Here is a 20,070-nt window from a genome sequence, read left to right on the forward strand (position 1 = left end):
ACCCCCAGTGTTCTTAGAATATGAGAGTTGGGAGATGGGAGTCATTCACATTTCCTAGTTAATCCCCTCAACCCACCACCATTAATGATGAATACAAAAAAATCAGGATCAGACTAGAATCTTCTTCCATTGCCTCATTTGCATTGTTCTAGATTTATATCCTTGCACTCCTGCCCCTGTATCTCACTGTAATTGACTACATTTCCACTGGGGTAAGTCATACCACTTTGTTTACTATTTAATTCCATATTTGCAGCCCACAAGTAATGAGAGGAGAACTTATCCTATGAAATTCTTTATCAATTAATTAGTGATGCATCAGTAGATAGAGTAACTCAGTAATTTCTGATCCACATTTTGGCAAACACACACACACAAACAAAAGTTTTAAAATTCTTTAAACCAGTATTTCATAAACTGTGATCCTGGGACAGTAGTTCTGGGCACTAGTATTTCTGAAATTGTAAGTTCTGTGTTCAAATAAACTACATATATGTTGATTCTTCTTAGATATTTACAATTTGCATCAGAATGTTAAATATTCTGAGAATTTTGGTTGTAAAGAAGAAACATGTTGGCATTTGTTTAATTAATTAATTAATTAATTAATTGACTGCAGTAGGTCTTTGTTGCTGCATGCAGGCTTTCTCTAGTTGCGGTGAGCAGGGCCCCACAACAACTCTTTGTTGTGGCACACGGGCTTCTCATTGCGGTGGCTTCTCTTGTTGCGGAGCATGGGCTCTAGGCACGTGGGCTCAGTAGTTGTGGCACGTGGGCTCAACAGTTGTGGCTCAAGGGCTCTAGAGCACAGGCTCAGTAGTTGTGGTGCATAGGCTTAGTTGCTCTGTGGCCTGCGGGATCTTCCCAGACCAGGGCTCAAACCCGGGCATTTGTTTAATGGTTAAACAAGCAAACTTACTTGTATGGAGTATGCAGGTGGTGGTATACTTTTTTTAATCAGCGCAAATGAAAGCAATAAATGTTTTTCATGTCTCTGACTCAATAGAGAGTCCTTATTGCTTCCTTGGTAAACACTACTTTAAAGTTATAGTATGACTATGGTATGGTATGGTATATTCTACTCTACTCTATATAGGCTCCAATCTAATTTCTTATTTCAGGTTTGGATAGAAAGCTTTATAAAAGGACAAATTTAATTATTTATTGTTAAATCTAATGCACTATTTCCTCTGAAAAACAATTCTGATTTTAAGCAAACTATGACCTCTTCATACCATGAATATTCTAAAAACTAGTAGAGCACAATATTTTATTTTGTAGTCAGCAGTACCTACCAAATAAGCAATGAGTGTTGAATTTTAAGATTATATAGCATTTTACACATAATTATCACATTTAATTTTTATAACAAATCATTAAAAATTATTATATTTATATTACAAGAGAGGAAAAAAAGGATGTGAAAGATTTTCTCTCCCCTTCTAAGATTTTTTATTGAGATAGTCCTTGCTATTTCCATGATACTACATTTCCTAATGTGTTAATAAAATAGGCAAAAAATTAGAAACTTACCATATTGATAGCATTCACTGGACCAATGCTATTCACATACATGTCTGTGTGAATTAATGTTGGTTTCACTGTAAAGAGAACCATAGAGATATGTGCATATGGAGAAGCATACTATTTTAATGCTTTAGTCCTTGTTATTCTAGAAAGATTTATTTTGTTACATTATAAGTGATTTATTCACAACCAATTTGGTGCAAGTAATTCACTACATTTAGCTATTTGATTTCAAAGTATCTTAAGAACATAAATGCAATAGCAGCATAGCAGAGTTTTAAAACTGATTACCTTTTTAAGATTATACAAAAATGAATAAATAAGAAAACACTCTTCAGATTTTCTTCATCCTCCTCTCAGATATCCTGAATTTTCTTATTTTTCCTTTAAGCTCTAGCATTAATTTGGGTATTATAACTTGACTTGGCCCATGTAGAAAAAAATAACTACTTAGTGACCCAGAAAATAATATGCATTAGAAGCATGAAATAGACATGAAAAGCAACAAGTATTATGAATTGTTTTTGAAGCAATGCTCCCTGTTGATTCTTTTTATGACCACTTTATCCTCATTCACCTCTAGCCAACACAAAATCAATCTTCCTCAATGATTTAATGAATTCTGTGACTCATCAAATAATGTAAGAAAACCATATGGAAACCCAATACACACCCATTTGTCAAAGAGGACCGATATTAAAACTCATGTAGTATTACATCCGTAACCTAATGAAGGTATTCCATTTTCATTTAACATTTAATGAACAAGGATTCATAATATTCCAGGCTTCAATTCAACAAGTACATTTCTCTCATCTTTATCCATTTTCCTCGACGTGCCATGCTCTAGTTCTCTGTGGTGTATTGGGTTCTTCACTCCTTGCTGCATCTATACCCTTGCTGTCACAACAGAAGTTCAGAGGCACTTCTCTGCCTCTGAACTTTGAACTTGACCATTTGATTTGCATTGGCTAATGATATATGGACAAAAATGAGTGTGCTAGTTCTAATTCCAAGCATTAAGTTTATGAGCTTCTATTTTTTTCTCCTGTTCTTTGCTATCTTCATGAGGGGTACTCCTAGCTAGTCTGCTGGTCCCATGAGTATAATGCGAGTACAGCCTTTTTAAATAAGCAGACCCAACCTGGCTGAGCTTAGATCAGACCACCCCCAACAAAGTGCTAAATAAATGCTTATTACTGTATACCACTGAGATTTTGTGGCTATTACATGACTATAGGTAAGTAGTACGTCCTTTCTTTTTTTAAAAGTAATTTTTATTGGAGTATAGATGATTTATAATGTTGTTAGTTTTAAGCGTTCAGCTAAGTGAATCAGTTATACATATATCCACTCTTTTTTAGATTCTATTCCCATGTAGTTCATTACAGAGTATTGAGTAGAGTTCCCTGTGCTCTACAGTAGGTTCTCATTAGTTACATATTTTACGTATAGTAGTGTGTACTTATTTGTTTTTGATGTCACTTCAAAAAGAAGTCACTTTTCTTCTATTGTCTCTGTCTGAGATGTCTAGGAAAATTTAAATTTCTATCTCTCAAGCTAACTTGAAAATCATCTTTATGAACTTATCAATGCCCCATCTGCCCCCAGATCTGAATGCTGTTTATACATTCTTTACATTTACAACATTTAGTAAAATTATCATTTATATCCTTCTGGTTATTAAAATGGGCTGATGCTTTCTCCTAATGTGGCGGTCTTGTTTTCATCTAACCCACATCATAAAAGGCTTTAACATTACCTCCTATATCAGGTCGAAGTTTATTATCATATCCCTCCAAGAGGTTGTTTAAGATGACAGTGACATCACCCTCCGGAACTTTTGGAGTCAAGACCCATGTTTTGTTAGAAGCATAATCTTCATAGTCATCATCAGATTTTTGGCTAGTGAGGCTAAGAAAACAAAAATATTGGTCACAAAACATACAGACTCCACCAAGTTGACTTTTACTCACAGACCACTGGTGGAAAAGAGAAATGAAACTGGATGACAGGAATGCGTTATAATGGATTATAGTGAAAATTCAGCTGACGGTTAATTAAACTTCAGAGTCACACTAACATCTATACTCTTCAGTTTCCCTAAATGCTCTGTCCTCACATCTATAAGTAGACCATGCTTTACCAGTTACTTTTGCCTTTTTCATAGTTGATGTCCTTCCTTGTCCACCTGCCCAACTTCACAAAGGACTTACATAGAAAAAACAAAAAACAACAAAAAAAACCACAACTATTTTTGTGACAGCAATGCTTAAATGATCATAATGCAGTCTAGGAGTTCAGGCATAATGTCTACTTCTTCCTCCTTTGAGAAGTTAACTTGCTCCAACCTATTAATGAAAGTAAGAGACTGATAATTAGATTCACTCCCACAAACCGCCAGACAAGTCTCTCCCCCCTCAATTGAACTACTAAGGAGAGCTCAGTCTTGCTGCCTTTTCTTCCTCCAGGGTGTGTGTATGTGTATTTTTTTCCCCTCACTTGCACTGAAAGCAAGGGCGGTTCATTTATCTTTGATTGTTAAGAACCTGGTACTATGAAGAAAGATGTAGCTGTAGACTTTAAACCACTCTTTATTACAGCAAAAGTCCCTAAGCTGGGAACTCATACTAATGGTTAATATACTACAATCATAGAAGTGAAATTACCTATTTTTAATGGTTAAAAAGCGACATAATATTCTATGACTCAGTTTTCTATGCCAAAACCTGGCAGAAAACCCACGATTGGATGACAAGCTAAGGCTGATTTGAAAGGATGTTGGAATTCCTATAGTTTGCCTCTCCCCTGCCCCAAACTTCATCCCCCTCCCCTACCAACACACAAAATCATTATCTTTTCTACACCTGGGGCAATGCAAAATTTTCCGGTTTTGTTTTTATCAATACTCAGTAAATATTGGTTACCATGTGTGATTATGGTGAAATAAAAAAATACAAAATAAATAAAGTTTCTCATCCCGATTCTCATTTTCAGTTTTTTTTTCTTAAAGATACGGTAAGAATGAGTCTTGTCAGAAATCAAATCACTGCCACGTTACCCTGAATATACATCATATTCTCAAACCATATCTTATACTCAATTATACCCATTCATCAACATAGATATATATGTATATTCGAATACATATAGATAAATAGATGACTAAATATGGTAGAGAAAGCTGATTATGTGATTAATCTGGTTTGAGAATGGGAGATGAAGTTTTAAAAGTAATCACTGGCATGGATCAACTTAGTAAGCAAGTCATCTTTTTATTCCTTTAAAGCTTTATGAATAGAAAACATAAACACTGAGTCACACATTTGCATGAAACCTAACATAGCCCAGTCTTGTGTCTTGCACTTCTGTTAGCACAAGAACTTTAAATTTCATAAAGCACCCATAGAGGGTATGTATGATGGGTTGGACAAAGTTTTAACCAGCTTTCAAAGAGAACTGCTTGAATGCAGGCAGAGAGCAGTTGTGTGCTAGGAAAATTCCTCTTAAGCCTCAATTCATCATTTCTCTAGAGCACTGATGAACTCTGTGTAATAGAGTTCTAATCCTATGACCTAAATCTTACTAGCCTAAGAAGAAAAAAAAGTTATCTGACAAAGAAATTTTCAAATCCCTCTGATAAGTCATTGAGAAAAGAATGTAGTTGACCCATTGGATGTTGGAAGTCATCGTAATGAAATTTTATCACTGTTTAATTTGTTCATGCAAAAGGGCCTTTTCAAAAAAATCTCAACCTCTTCCTTCCTCTGCCTCGTCTCTCTCTCCCCTCTCCCTCCCTTCCTCCCTCTCTGATATATGCACCCTATTAAAATTCCTTCAAGTAAAGGGAATATCTATTAAATAGTTGGGGACTTCCCTGGTGGCACAGTGGTTAAGAATCCACCTGCCAATGCAGGGGACACGGGTTTCATCCCTGGTCCGGGAAGTTTCCACATGCCGCGAAGCAACTAAGCCTGTGTGCCACAGCTACTGAGCCTGTGCTTTAGAGCCTGCGTGCCACAGCTACTGAGCCCATGCACCACAACTACTGAAGCCCGCATGCCTAGAGCCCATGCTCCGCAACAAGAGAAGCCAATGCACTGAGAAGCCTGTGCACTGCAACGAAGAGTAGCCCCTGGCCTCCGCAACTAGGGAAAGCCCACGCACAGCAACAAAGACCCAGCGCAGCCAAAAAATAAATAAATAGTTTGGTATACTTGTTCGTAGCACTCCCTCATACTAACAAATAAATAATCCAAGCATGATGCTGCCATGTTACCATTATTACTGTTTTCTGGCAGACTAGGAGGAAAAATACATTAAGTAAAAAGATGAGGGATACTTCTTAAAAGGAATACTACTTTCTAGAATTGCACCAGTAATTCTCTTAGAGTCATTATCTATTGGATGCCAAAACAATAATCAAATAGATTATTTCACATAAAAGTGTCAGTGACAGATTTGGTCTACCTTCAGGATGCCTACTTAGTCATAAAAAGGTAAAATAGAGCAGAGAAATTAAGAGCATGTACTCAGGAGTTAGAAAGTACCAGGTTTGACTTCTGGCTTCTTATCTTGCTTGTCACATTATTTTATGACCTTGGGCAAATTATTTAACCTTGCTAAGCTTCACAAACTTCCCATCTTTAAAACAGAGTTAATACTAGTATTCATATCACATTTTTGTGCAAGGTTAAGATAATGCTTATTAAGTGCTTAGCACAGTACCTGACACATAGCCCTGAAAGTAGATTTATAATAACAGTTCCAACCTTATAACTAAAACCTGAATCTACAGACACTGCTTCCAGGCTTTGATCTAATATGGGCTGAGAAGAACTAAAAACAGATGTTATCCAGGAAGAAAAATAATGAACCCCTACATTATAAATAAATGAAGTTTTTATTCTCTAGAATGTTCCCAGCTGAGGTCTAAATTAATGGGGCTGATGAATAATCTGGGATTGTTTCCAGATTTAAAAAAAAAAGAAGAAAGAACCTCTCTCATTCAAAATTGGCTGTTTCTCCAGCATTCTTTGGAGTCAAGACCTCCTCACTTATAGGTAGGCTCTCTAGGAATAACAAAGATAACCATGAGATAAGGCATTCTGTGGAACTGTGAACTCCATGAGAAAGCCTGGGCAGAAATAGATGGATAATGATGTAAGGAAACTGACTGAACGGTTGAGTGGGCTAAGAGCAAACATACACTTGAACTTCTAGCTAAAGGCACCTGTCTAAATGTAATGGTCTTTAGAAGCGATTACTCCTTCTTGTGCCTTTTATAGACTAAACATAATCTTATAAAAGTAAAGGACTGAAGTAAACATTACTCTGAAATTATCTTACCATGATGAAAAACTTTTTTTTTTGTTGTAGTCTAAGTGATAATTTCTGACAGACAGTGTCAGAAAAGGTTGTAAAGGCTTTCATCTTTGAAAGCTTTCAAAAATTATTAGAAAGCCATTCGACCAAGAGCCTTGGACCAGCAGAAATAGAGACACAGATGTAGAGAACAAACATATGGACACCAAGTGGGGAAAGCAGGGAGGGTTGGGGGGGGAATGAATTGGGAGATTGGGATATCAAATTGTACACTCTAAATATATGCAGTTTATTGTAAAAAATAAAAAAAATAAAAAGTTAAAAGAAAAAAAAGAGCCTTGGACCAGCGGTGTGAGAATCTTCTGGGAAATGTCTAGAAATGTAGAATCCTGGGCCCCATCTGGACTCCTGAATCAGAATCTTTATTTGAACAAGCTCTTCCAGTGATTCATATGCAGATTAAAATTTGCAAATCGCAGTCATCGAGTATTTAAGCCAGGGGTGCTTATTCTTGTGTATTTGTGTCTATGTGTTGGGGTAGGCTTTAAAAATAAAAGCAGATTCTCAGCTTTCTATTTTAGCTCTTTTGACTCTGAATCTCTGTTGTAAATGAGATTATTAATTTTAATTTTCATCTTTACAGTTTTATGCATGATTTGAATTTATGCACAATTACAAACATGTAATGAGTTCATGTTTATAATCAGAAACAGAAATCAATTTCATTTAAGAAAAAAAGTGGCTTTTAAATGTAAAATAGAAGGCTAGTGGGAAGCTGCTGCATAGCACAAGGAGATCAACTGGATGTTTGGTGAGGGGAGGGGTAGGGAGGGTAGGAGGGAGGCTCAAGAGGGAGGGGATCTGGGGATCTGTGTATAAATACAACTGATTCATTTTGTTGTAGAGCAGAAACTGGCACAATGTTGTAAAACAGTTGTACTCCAATAAAGATCTGAAGACAAGTAAATAAGATGAATTAAAAATAAACAAATATTGAAGAGATGTTCAATGAGAGGTTGCTCTCAATTAGACAGAAGACTTTAAATATTTGAATTTTGGTACTTATTTTGAATACTTGTTACTGTGAAGATTAATCATGTAGTTGATGCAATTTTTAATTTTAATCCAGGTATTTCATATTTTTACTGATTCAATACAGCTCTAAGTTGTGTAGGAACAAAATTCTAGTCATTGTACTCTCCTAGGTTAGTATAACAGCCAACATTTGGGTGAGAAACAATAACAACATTTGTCTTTTCATTTAGGTATCTTCAAATCCATTGGTATTTGGCATCATAAACACAGAATATATATTTTTCTTTCTCTGCCTACAATCTTTTCTTCTCTCCACCTCCCAAACAAATACTGGGCATGGCTTATTGCATATAAGCTTTCAACTTTCAACACAAAAATCACCTTCTGAATATGAGTAGAGGTCATTCCTTACTGTTTTATCTATCTGTGTCACCCACCCAACTCTTAATATTTCTCACCAGTGCTTTGACTGCTTTGCAGCATTTATCACAATGTGTATTTACTGATTTGCTTATGTCTGTTTCCACTACTAAACTATAAATTCCATGAGTGCACGGAATTTACAATTAAAATTTTTGAAAAGAATCTTTTTTTTTTTTCATTAACTAGTTTTCCTAAGACAAAATACTACCAACATTGGCTACTGTTAAATATTCACTGTGTTCTATGGATAACTTTAAGGACTTCACATACATTCTTCCACTTAATCTTTAGAACACTGATGTTCCTATAATTATCTCCATTTTACAAATGAAGAAAAACAATGATATTTACCAATAATCATTTTAGTTTGTCAAGAGCAAAATATTTAACCATTATGCTGCAAGGGTTTGAGAAAGGAATTGGGCCAAAGAATCTGCAACTGTACATTCATCAAAAAATAAGATCATCGAAAACAAATGGTTGCTCAAGCTCTCTTCCCCTTAGGACAATAAATCAGTTTATGCCTGAGTTCCATAAAAGTATGGCGCCTTCAGCACAAAGTTAATAACATTCAAATTTCATAAGCTTGCCATTGCAGGTACCAATGATTTGATCTCCCCACAATGAGGAATACAAGCAGAGCTCATAATTTAGCATAATGGATGTGATCAGCTGCCTCACTTAAACTCTTCCATGGCTTGGAAAGCAGTGCGCACTGCAAGGGTAAGGCATAAGCTAGTTCATTTCAAAGAATGTCCTCCAGTCACTGCAAAAGGTGGACTTTGGTATCAAGTGTAGAAGCAACTACGCTAGGTGAGTATAAATCCTTGGCACAGGGGACTTAGAATCTGACCATGAGAGGAGGAGACTTCCTCTGTACTGTTCTAGAGGACCCAGGATTCTTGAGAAACATTGCATTTCAGTCAATGGGAGCACTGGGGCACAAGGTGCTCTTTCATACAGGGCCTTTAGTGGCCTATGGGATTCTATACCTTCAGTAAGGACATGTAAGAACCTGTGCAGACCTGTTGGGAAGGGTGCTGTATGCACAGGTGTGTATGTGAGTGTGTATATGCACAGAGGGTAGAGTTAGGGCAGGGGGTAAATTTTAAGTATTGATTCTGTGTGAATTGTTCTACCTACTATGACCCCCTTAGCTCATATCTCATTCAATTTTTTGATAATTAGGTCTACAGCTGTTGCTGAGTGTGTTTATTTGACTGAGTCAATTATCAGATTATATATTCCAGTGTACAAAATGCAACTGTTTATTAGCAATTGCTGATGACCTGTATCAAATAAATTTCTGTGGGGTTTTATTAACTAAGAAGAATTTTACTGCAAGGATCGGAACATTCAAACTAAATTAGGAGGGATATATAATTTTACAGCCTAATATGGGATAAGCTTCATGGTGCTTTTATTCAGCTTTTCAACCATGTATTTAAAAACGCAGACTCCTATCTCACCCTTCTGTCCTCCATGGTATCAGCTTCAACCCAAAGATGGCTTAACTGTACAGTCACAAGATGCTGCCAACAACTCCTCACCTCTATGCTTCATTATTTACATCCATGAAAACAGAGATAAACTCTTCCAGAAGTTTACTTTTCTAAAAGTCCCCAGAAGTTCTCATTTTGTGAATCATTAGCCTGACTACATATGAAATCATACGTATGAAACCAAATCTATAGCTAGAGGGTGGGACTACGTTCATTCTTTTGCGTAATTATATTTCCTACCACTAGTATCAAAGATGAAATTGACATCCCCAAAAGCATGTGGACTACACAGAGAGCAAATGAAAATGGAGATATTTAAGAAAAGGAGGGAAAATGTGGAGAAGACAACCACAGCACTCAACAGGAACAGAGAGTGTAAGTAGGGTTAGGTCATATCAGGTCATGTTCTAGGCTTATCATTGAAGTCTGTTTTCCTTGGCTTAGTGCCCTCACTGCACTTGTTGTTGCTGTTGCTGTTGTGTATTTGTTTTAACTCCCTCGTAAATAAAAGCGGGCGAATGTGGAGCAGCTAGGTCTCCGACACTGCTGGAAGGAAAACATTTTGGCATTATCTGCTAATGATGAGCACCTGTGTATCCTACTGCCCAGAAAGTTCATCTCTGGATTTATTCCAAAAAGAAATGCATACACATGTCTACTCCAAGCCATGTACAAGAAGGTTCATAGTTGCATTATTGGTAATAGAAATTTATATAACCTAAATCAATAGTAGAATGAATAAAATATCGCATATTTATTTACATAATGAAACATTTTACAATACAAATCAGCAAACGACTGCTATGTGCAGCAAAATAAATCTGAAAAATAAAAATCTGAGTAAAAGATACAACACACACACCCAGCACACACATTCACACATATGTTGTGTTTCTGTTTGTGCAAAATTTAGCAACAGGCAAAATTCAACTATAGAGGTCAAAGTCAGAAAAATGGTTACTTTGAGGGAAGAGAAAGTCGATAGACATGGGGAGGGGGGTGAGGATGTTTTCTGGGGAGCTGGCAACATTTATTTCCAGAAGTGGTGGGTGGTAACATGCGTTTGTCTTTCAATTCATAATGATCCACCGATTCATATTTATGTCTTATGTACTTTATATACATTTTATTTCACAGTAACAACAACAAAAAGGTGTTTCAATCCTCGGTTTAGACTTGAATGTTAAAAGCAAAATAATAGGCTCCTAAGTGCAAGAAATATCTGTCTTCAGTGGTGTTGTTTCCCACAACTTTGCAAGTGCCTGGCACTTAAAACACCCATGAATACTTTTTCAAAATATTGAATGAATCACAGAGTATAGATATTTTTAAAGGTTCAAAGTTTGTGAAAATTAACTTGGTAAAACTGACTCTTTACAAATGTGCACATGTAACAGTTGTAGATAATATTACAATGAGCTACTTATATAAAATGCCATCCAATGAGTGTCATCACTCTCTTCATTAAATGCTATCGATGTCTTGCATGTGAAAACTCAAATAACACATACTGAAAATATTGATATTTAGGGAGATTAAAAAGGAAATAAGGCCAAGGTTAACTCAAGAAAGCAGTTCTAAGGTTATATTAACTGTCCATGGCTGTCAGAATAAAAATAAAAGTGCTGATGCTAAATTGTGGTAAGACAGACATGTCAATAGATACAGGAATTCTTATATTGTAAATAATAATACATCTTGGTAATGAGAATAATGATTGTTAAACGGACACATTCTTCATTTAATTTATTCCTTTACTTGTAAAGCACTTTCATGTGATAATTTACAAAATGATAAAGAAAATAGTATTCTCAGAGAGTGACCAAGATGACAGAGTAGAAAGCCCTGGGCTCACCTCCTGTCATGAGCACACCAAAATCACAACTAACTGCAGAACAATCATCCATGAAAAAGACTGGAACCTAACAGAGAAGATCTTCTCCAACTAAAGACATAAAGAAGGAACCACAATGAGACAGGTAGCACGGGCAGACTCGCAATGTTATCACATCACATCCCCCCCAGTTGGGCGACCCACAAAGTGGAGAATAATTATATTGCAGAGGTTCTTCCACAGAAGTGAGAGTTCTGAGCCCCACGTCAGGCTCCAGAGCCTGGGAGTCTGGTAGCTGGAAGACGAGCCCCCAGAGCATTTGGCTTTGAAGGCCAGCAGGGCTTAACTGCAGGAGCCACACAAGACTGGGAGAAATAGAGACTTTACTATGAAAGGTGCACACAAAGCCTCATGGACACTGGGACCCAGGGCAAAAGCGGTAATCTGACAGGAGTGTGGGCTGGACTGAAACTGCTGGTCTTGCAAAGTCTCCTGTGGGGGTCGGGGAGGGGGGGTGTGCTACAACTCACCCTGGGGACATAGACACTGGCATCAGATGTATTGGAGAACACAGTGGCTGCCATGTTGGTTCATTAGCACCAAGACCTCGCCCTACCCTAGAGCCTATAGGTGCCAGTGCTGTGATACCTCAGGCCAAACAACTAACTGGGTGGGAACACAGCCCCACCCATCAGCAGACAGGCTCCCTAAAGACTAAAGAGCCCATAGCTACCTCTAGACATGTCCCTTAGACATGGCACAGGCCACTAGAGGGCCAAGACCCAGCTCTACCCGCCAGTGGCCAGGCACAGGTGCCTCCCGCAAGAAAGTCTACACAAGCCTCTAGATCAACCTTACCCACAAGAAGCAAGTAAACTACAATCCCACAGCACAGGTCAGACCCTATGCTGGGACCAGGCTCTGCCCACCAGCAGATCAACACGACCTTTGAGACACCCCAGTAGTCATACCCAACTGTGTCAGGAACCGTACCCCCTACCAATGATCTGAAATGACCTCTGGAATCCCTGGGCCCTGCAGCCAGACTCCAGGAATGAGCTCTGCCTGCCAGTAGTCCAGAACTAACTCCAGAATCTAGCTTCCCCTGCCAGTGGGTGGGCGATGGTCCCAGAATCTTTGGCACCCTGACTCTGCCCACCAGTGAGCCCGCACTAGCCCTGGGGCCCCCTAGGTTCCTCAACCAGCCACCTGGTGACCAGGCCCCAATAAATAGCAACCCGCAGCATCCACACAAGGCAGGGCCTAGCAACCAACCAGACTAGGGACCAACCAAGCCTATCAGACTGCCCAAATAGTCAGCTGCCACAACAGAAGGACCGAAGCAGCCTTCTTAGGGGAAACCCCCAGAGCATACAGCTCAGGTGATGAGAGGGGACTGCACTGCTAGGACACATAGGAGGCCTCCCACAGAGGGCCACTGCTCCAAGGCTGAGAAATGCACCTAACCTACCAAAGGCATAAAAATACAAATAGCAACTTAGACAAAATGAGGCAGCAGAGGAACATATTCCAGATGAAGGAACAAGATAAAACTCCAGAAGATGTAGTAGAGTGGAGATAGGCTGTCTACCTGAGAAAGTGTTCAGAGTAATGGTCTAAAGATGATCAAAGAACTCAGGAAGAGAATGGATTCAGAGAACGGATTCAGAGAATGTGAGGTTCGAAGTTTTTAACAAAGAGTTAGAAAATATGAAAAGCAAACAAACAAATGAAGAACATAAGTGACATGAAAAATACACTAGAAGGAAAAATAATATTCTCAAGTTCTTGCTTGTGTACACTTTGCCACAGATAGGAAGCCATGGCTTCAAAATCTGAATTATTTGGGGGAATCTGAGACAACTTATCTTGTACATTATACACCAATGTAGAATTTTTAGAAGGCAGTTTTCTGAAGTGTGGCCCCAAGTATGTTGGTCTCATGAAATAAATTGTTTTTCTACAAAATGACAGAACTTAGATACTATACTTGCATTGTTGTTGAACTATAACAACATGGTGATGAACTAGGCCAACACAACTTCTGGGGCTGCTCTCTCTCACTCAAGAAACAAACGAAGTTTGCATTTCTTGCTATTCTCTGACTACTGACATCCGAGACCAATTTTAACCACAGAAGATATGCAAACCATAAAGCTAATGTCAGAGAAAAATATAATTATTTACTGTCAAGAAATATTCAAAGAAGGAAATACTTTGAATTTCTTCATTTATACGGTGACTATCATTCACTAAGAGTGTAGAATGTCCAGCATACACTGAATATCTGATGCTGGATACAGACCAGTTGTTCTTACCCTGGCTGCATGTTGAAATTACCTAGAGGGCTTAAAAAAAATATCAGTGCTGAAAGCTTACCTCTTAAGATACTAATTTAATTAGACTAGGATGAGACCAAGACATTGGTATTTAGCTAATTTTAAGGAGCAGCCAGGATGAAGAGCTACTGCAGGAGAGCATGACAGAGCTACTTGGACTTTCTTTTCTGAATAAACAGCATGTTGGTACCCGCTCTCAAGCAAGCCAAATAAGTGTCATTTACTACAGTGTTTCAAGGTATACTGGAAATTCAAATTAGCATCATATGCAATTAAGATCCTATGTCCTGGGACTTCTGTGGCACGGTGGTTAAGAATCTGCCTGCCAATGTAGGGGACATGAGTTTGATCCCTGGTTCAGGAAGATTCCATGTGCCTCAGAGCAGCTAAGCCTGTACGCCACAAGTACTGAGCCCACATGCTGCAACTATTGAAGCCTGTGAGCCTAGAGCCTTGCTCTGCAACAAGAGAAGCCACCCCAATAAGAAGCCGGCGAACCACAATGAAGAGAAAGCCCACATGCAGCAATGAAGACCCAACGCAACCAAATAAATAAATAAATAAATATCCTACATCCTATTAAGATCACTTATATTAGTGTTTCCTAAAGTCTGGGACACCTGCTGCTAGTACCCAAGACAATTTTACGTAGCATATATGCATAGCATTAAAAGACATTGACATCCATAATTAGTTAGTTTTTCTCTTTTAAATTTTCTTTCAACTCATCCAATCATATTAAAGACAAGGTCTCAGTTTGTTTGTAATTTGTCTTTAACTGTGTTCTCCAATTCACTAACCTACTTTCTAAAGACGAGGAACAACAAGATTAGCACCTCCGGTAAACAATAATATATAATTAAAACTTGATAACATTGTCCTGGCTTCACGGAATTTACTTTGCAGTTTTCTTCTGTTATGAAAAATGAAACTGAATTTTAGGTTTAATTACTTTTGTTAGCTTTATTAAATAAAATAATTATATTTAAAAGGTTGGTTTATGAAGAATATTTAGTAAAAAAATAACCAAGTGTCATTTAGATATGGCAAAAATCATGAAGATGGCTGAATTTGGGAAACAATGCCTTGTAATTTTAGATTTCTCAGTCCTTCAGTTAATCAGCCTGTATTTGAGACACTTGTGCAAGGTATAGTTACAAATGGAAAGATGTGCAAAGTACAATGCTGATATCAAAACACTTCACATCTACTTGGGGAGACAAACAAATACCTGAACAGCTAGAAAAAATGCAACACAAATAACAATGCAAGGCAATAAGAAAAACATTGTCACATGGTGGTAGAATGTGACTAATCTCTGTCTGCCAGCACCTCCAACTTGGTATGAAGTTTATTTCTATCAACGTGCCTCTGTAATCAGTTCCAAATCTCAGTTTCTATGGTAAGAATAACATTTTGGGGAGCTGATGAAACTGTTGGCTCTTCTTCTAGCAAAATAACAGGTAATATACATATAAACATGCAAAATTGTCCACTTATTTATAAGGGGGCAACAGGTAGGTAGGAAAACAAATGTGTATTTTCTCATGGTCCATGAACAAGAGGTCAGACTGTTCCAAATTTAAAGGTCATTGAGAGCCAGTTTATAAAAATGAAGGCTGATTACATCGCATGCAATATCATCATATATTCCTTTGTATATTCAAGTGTATCAAATTTAAATGTTCTTTAGATGTATTAAAAACTCATATCACTATAGTCTGTTTTATTCTGTCATATTCTAGTCTTGTTAATATACAGATGTTTGGAACTATGGAACAAATTTGTTCAGGTGGCTGACTAAATTTTCATTTTCATGTGGGGATTTTACCAATGTGTACATCTGAATGTACTTGATTCTGGGAATTTTTCTTTCTCTTGGTTTTTTTCCTTTTCTTTTTCCTTTTTTTCTTTAATATTGTGCTATAGTCTTTAAACTCAAGTCATACAAATTTGAAATTTGTTCCTGTGGTGTGGCCACTTTTCGAAGACTATTCTTAAGTTGTCATTATTTGGCTCTTCCTGGATAAGACATTTTCTCAAAATCAATGTGTTATCAATCACTTGAAAAAGTCAATCAAGTCTTATGTTTCAGTTTTATTGCTAGCATTTCTCTTCCTCCTCATTCCCTCCACCTTCATTACATGAAGAGTCCATCTTTGTCTCTACATAATATAAATTTGCATAACTAAGAATTATGGATGCTCCAGCTCATGGAAGTCGTGTATTTACTCTGTCATTTGCGATTACTCACAGACATCTCCTATGAGCTAAACAGTACTCTCAGCACTTGGAATTACTACTTTTTTGCCTATGAAAATATGGTAGATGTTTTTTAAAACGTTCTATGCTGGCAGTGAGCATCAGTAAGTATTCTATGGATGTATTTTACTAAGCCCACAATTACTTTTGTTCTTAGAATTCTGGAACATTGTAAAAAACAAATTCCCAGTGGAATTTGAAATCATCTTAACTTCACCCAAAGTTTAAGGGTGTTTTAAACCAGCGTGCTGGTTTCATAGAAAAACTAAAGTTTATATAATAGAAAAAAGGTCAGTTTGTGTCATTTATATTTTTATAAATTTAGATCCCTGTCACAATAGGTTAAATGTTTTAAATGATAATTCATATTACAAAGAAAATAACTTAAGGGCATAACGACTTACTGTCTTTTCTCAGTAGTATATTTACCTTTTTCAAGAGACTGCAAACCTATTACACAGATTAAAAAAGGAGCTCCCACAGAACCCATGTGTCTTCCCAGTCATTATTCTTTCCAGTCTTTCCAATGCCCTCAGATACATGATCACAAGTAGTATCAAAGCAGATCACATAACTGTTAAACTTCTGAGTAACTCAATCAAGAGCGTACTCTCAAATCAAATAAAGGAAAACACCATTTTATCTGGAAAACTTGATGTGATCATACTTATGTAAGCATTTCTGAAAAAAATTGTCTAGATAATAATAAAAGCTATTATTCCAGAACATAAGTTTTCAATTCTCCCATGCAAACCAGAGTGAGGTTGTTGAGTAATGTTAGATGTATGCTTAATCTTATACAAAATTGCTAAATTGTTCCCCGTTTTTTATTCCCACTAGCAATGTATGAGCATTCCAGTTGGTTCACATGCTTACCAATTCTTGGTCTTGTCAGTATTGTTTTTGTTTTACCCATTCTGCTAGGTGTGTAGTGTTATACTGTGGTTTTAATTTGCACTTACTTACAGGTTTCATGTGCTTGTTGACCCCACAGTAACTTCTGTAATCTCAAAGGTACTATGCTGAGTGAACTATATGATTCTACAACTATGACATTCTTGAAAAGAAAAACTACAGTGATGAGTCATAGAGCAGTTGTTGCCAGAAGTTAAGAGTGGGGGAAGGGTGTGGCTACAAAGGGGTAGTAGGAAGGAGCTTTTAGGGCAGCAGATAGAACTGTTCAATATCTTGATCTGGGATACTGAACTATAAGAATTTACATGTGTGTTAAAATTCATACAACTGTACACCCATAAAGGTTAGTTTTGTTCTCTGTTAACTTAAAAATAAAACAAAAACAAAACTATTATGCTGTAAACTAAATCACTGAATTTTTCAAAATATTCTTTGACATGAGACTTTTGTGAAATTTCCTGATACTAAAGTATAAGGTAATTGAGTCTAAAAATTATTGGGAAGAAGGAAATTTTTATTAATAAAATGGTAGTTTTTTTTTTTATTTGGTACATAGATTTTTGTATCTCTTTCAGGCTCTTAGGAGTATTACCTTCTGTGCTTCTGTTTTATGTAGATAAAGTTCAATAATATATTTTATGGATAGGAAATAAGTGCACATCTGTTAATTCTCCCTATGAGAATCTCTTAAAATTTAAAAATTACTCAGGCAAGTAACTGATCCCCCCAAAACATTAATTAATTTGGAATTAAGAAACTACCGTTGCCATTTTTTTACATGCAAAGTATTTATCTTTATAAAAATATGTTTAAACACGAGTGAAATGTAGTGCAATCATTTCATAATGCCATAATTTCATGACATTCATAATAATGCCAAAAAATAATGACTGTTTCAAATAATTAATCTAATAGCAGAATCAATAATTTTGATCCTGCTAAGATTTTGTAGCAAGATATAGAGCAACACTAAATATAATTCTAAGGAAGGTATAAGTCAACAGTTTAGTTAATTGCCAAACAATTGAAAATTGGTAGGTAAATTGCAACCCTCACCGTTTCCCAAATCACAGAGGCACACTTCTTCCTTAAGAATAAAACTGACTATTATTATATGAAGTATTACCCCAAATTCAAAATATTCACTATGGCCACAAGGCTGTACCATAGGAAGCAGTTTTCTGCTTCCAAATCCTATATCCTGACTTTTTCATCCAAGGATCACTGTCCTGTAGCCACAAGGGCTATTTTTTAGTTCCTAAAACACACCAAGTTTTTTCTCCATTCAGGGCCCTTGCACCTGCTGTTACCTATAGTGAGAAAGGTCTTCCCTTCAATCTTTTCATGGCTGAATTTTTTTTAATAACCTTATAACATCAACTTCTTATCCATTACTCAGAGTGGCCTTTCCTGAGTAGTCTGTCTGAAACAATTTTTTCTTTTCTTCATCACACCACACCTTTTGTTTATTCACATTTACCACAATTTGAAATTTGTTTGTTTGCTAGCTGCCTGTCCCTAGACTGAAATGTCTAAGAGGATTAAAAAAATACATGTTTTTCTCCCTGTTTTATCTCCAATCCCTAGTCCAGTGCCAAACAAATATTAGGAATGAAATAAATATTTATGGTAGGAAGGCAGGAGGCAAGAAGGAGGAAATTTGTCTACTTTGCATTTATTTTCATTCTGCATTTAACATAGGGCTGGAGAGCTCAACAAGTCAAGTGACATCCCACCTTAGCTGGTTTCAAGGGGACAATGGACAGAATCACATGGATATGTGGGTTTAAAAAGTGGTTGAGTGTAAAATGTGCATCTGGTTACACAAATTTACTTAGAGGCAATAAGTGAAACAAATGTTTATAAGAATATTTATAAGTGTAGTTGTAATATATGATATATTATATATAATGTAGTGTTATGTTTTTAAAAGCCTGTCTTTATTCTAAAATACACATTCCACAAGTGAAAAGACTGTGTTTGCCTTGTTCAATGCTATAGCTTCCGCATGCAGCATAGTGCCAGGAACACAGTCAGTGGGGATTAAATAAAATGGGATTCACAAAATAGCAATTCAGAAGGACACTATTCAGATCACCTGAGTCAGAATTTGTAACCCCTGTCTTCAAACTTCTGCTTTATGTGCATCTTCATTTTTCTGAAATATTTCATTGATACTTAAACAACTATTAAGATATACTTAGGTGATTACTTACAGTCTGAAGTCACGCAAAAAGGACGGAGGAGGGCATAGAAGAGTGATTAATTGGAAAGGGCACCAGAAAACCTGCAAGTGTGATGGAAACCAATATACATTGGAAACTAATATATGTTTGTATATATACGTATGGGTGGTAGCTATACTGGTGCATACATTTGAGAAAATTTTATCTAACTCTATACTTAAATTCTCAACAGGTTATTGAATCTTAATTATGTCCTTAGGAAAATATTTTTTAGGAAAAAAAGTCTCTCTGGTATGTGGTGAATGAATCAGAAGGTAGCAAAACTGGCATCAGAAAGATACTTTAGGTGGCTGATGCAGTAACCTAGGTGACAGATGGTGTTGAATTTCACCCTATTATCAGATCCATAAGGCACACACACAAAAATGAAAACTCAGTCATGACACTGAATAGAAAAATATCAGCTCTGTCTTCTTTGCATATAGTTAAAGAAGCTGTATTCGGGGAGAAGTCCCATGTGTCAGCACATATTTCATTGTTATTGGGACCTAATCCACATGTGTTAGAAATTTTATCAAGTTTATAATATTTATCTAAAATTAACAAATATAATCATTCATTAAAAGTAATGAATAATATACTCATTAGGGACCTTTATCCAATTTTCTCATCTTATTCAAATTACAATAGGGGACTACAGAATTACAGAATTTTTATTAAGA

At 36.6% G+C, this 20,070-nt stretch overlaps 1 protein-coding gene across 6 annotated transcripts in view; it reads right to left on the minus strand.

Moving 5' to 3' along the window:
• Positions 1–20,070, minus strand: part of GABRG2 (gamma-aminobutyric acid type A receptor subunit gamma2) — a 109,299-nt gene that overhangs the window by 76,925 nt on the left and 12,304 nt on the right. For 5 of the 6 annotated variants that reach the window (XM_057747448.1, XM_057747423.1, XM_057747439.1 and 2 more), the window contains exons 2-3: positions 3,290–3,441; positions 1,534–1,601 (exon numbers count right to left, since the gene is read on the minus strand). In XM_057747448.1, the coding sequence (XP_057603431.1) occupies positions 1,534–1,601; positions 3,290–3,441 (220 nt within the window). The remainder of the gene's footprint in view (positions 1–1,533; positions 1,602–3,289; positions 3,442–20,070) is intronic. The other variant, XM_057747429.1, reaches the window with a different exon arrangement.

The sequence above is a fragment of the Hippopotamus amphibius genome, chromosome 1, assembly GCF_030028045.1.
Source record: "Hippopotamus amphibius kiboko isolate mHipAmp2 chromosome 1, mHipAmp2.hap2, whole genome shotgun sequence".
Classification (NCBI taxonomy): Eukaryota; Metazoa; Chordata; class Mammalia; order Artiodactyla; family Hippopotamidae; genus Hippopotamus; species Hippopotamus amphibius.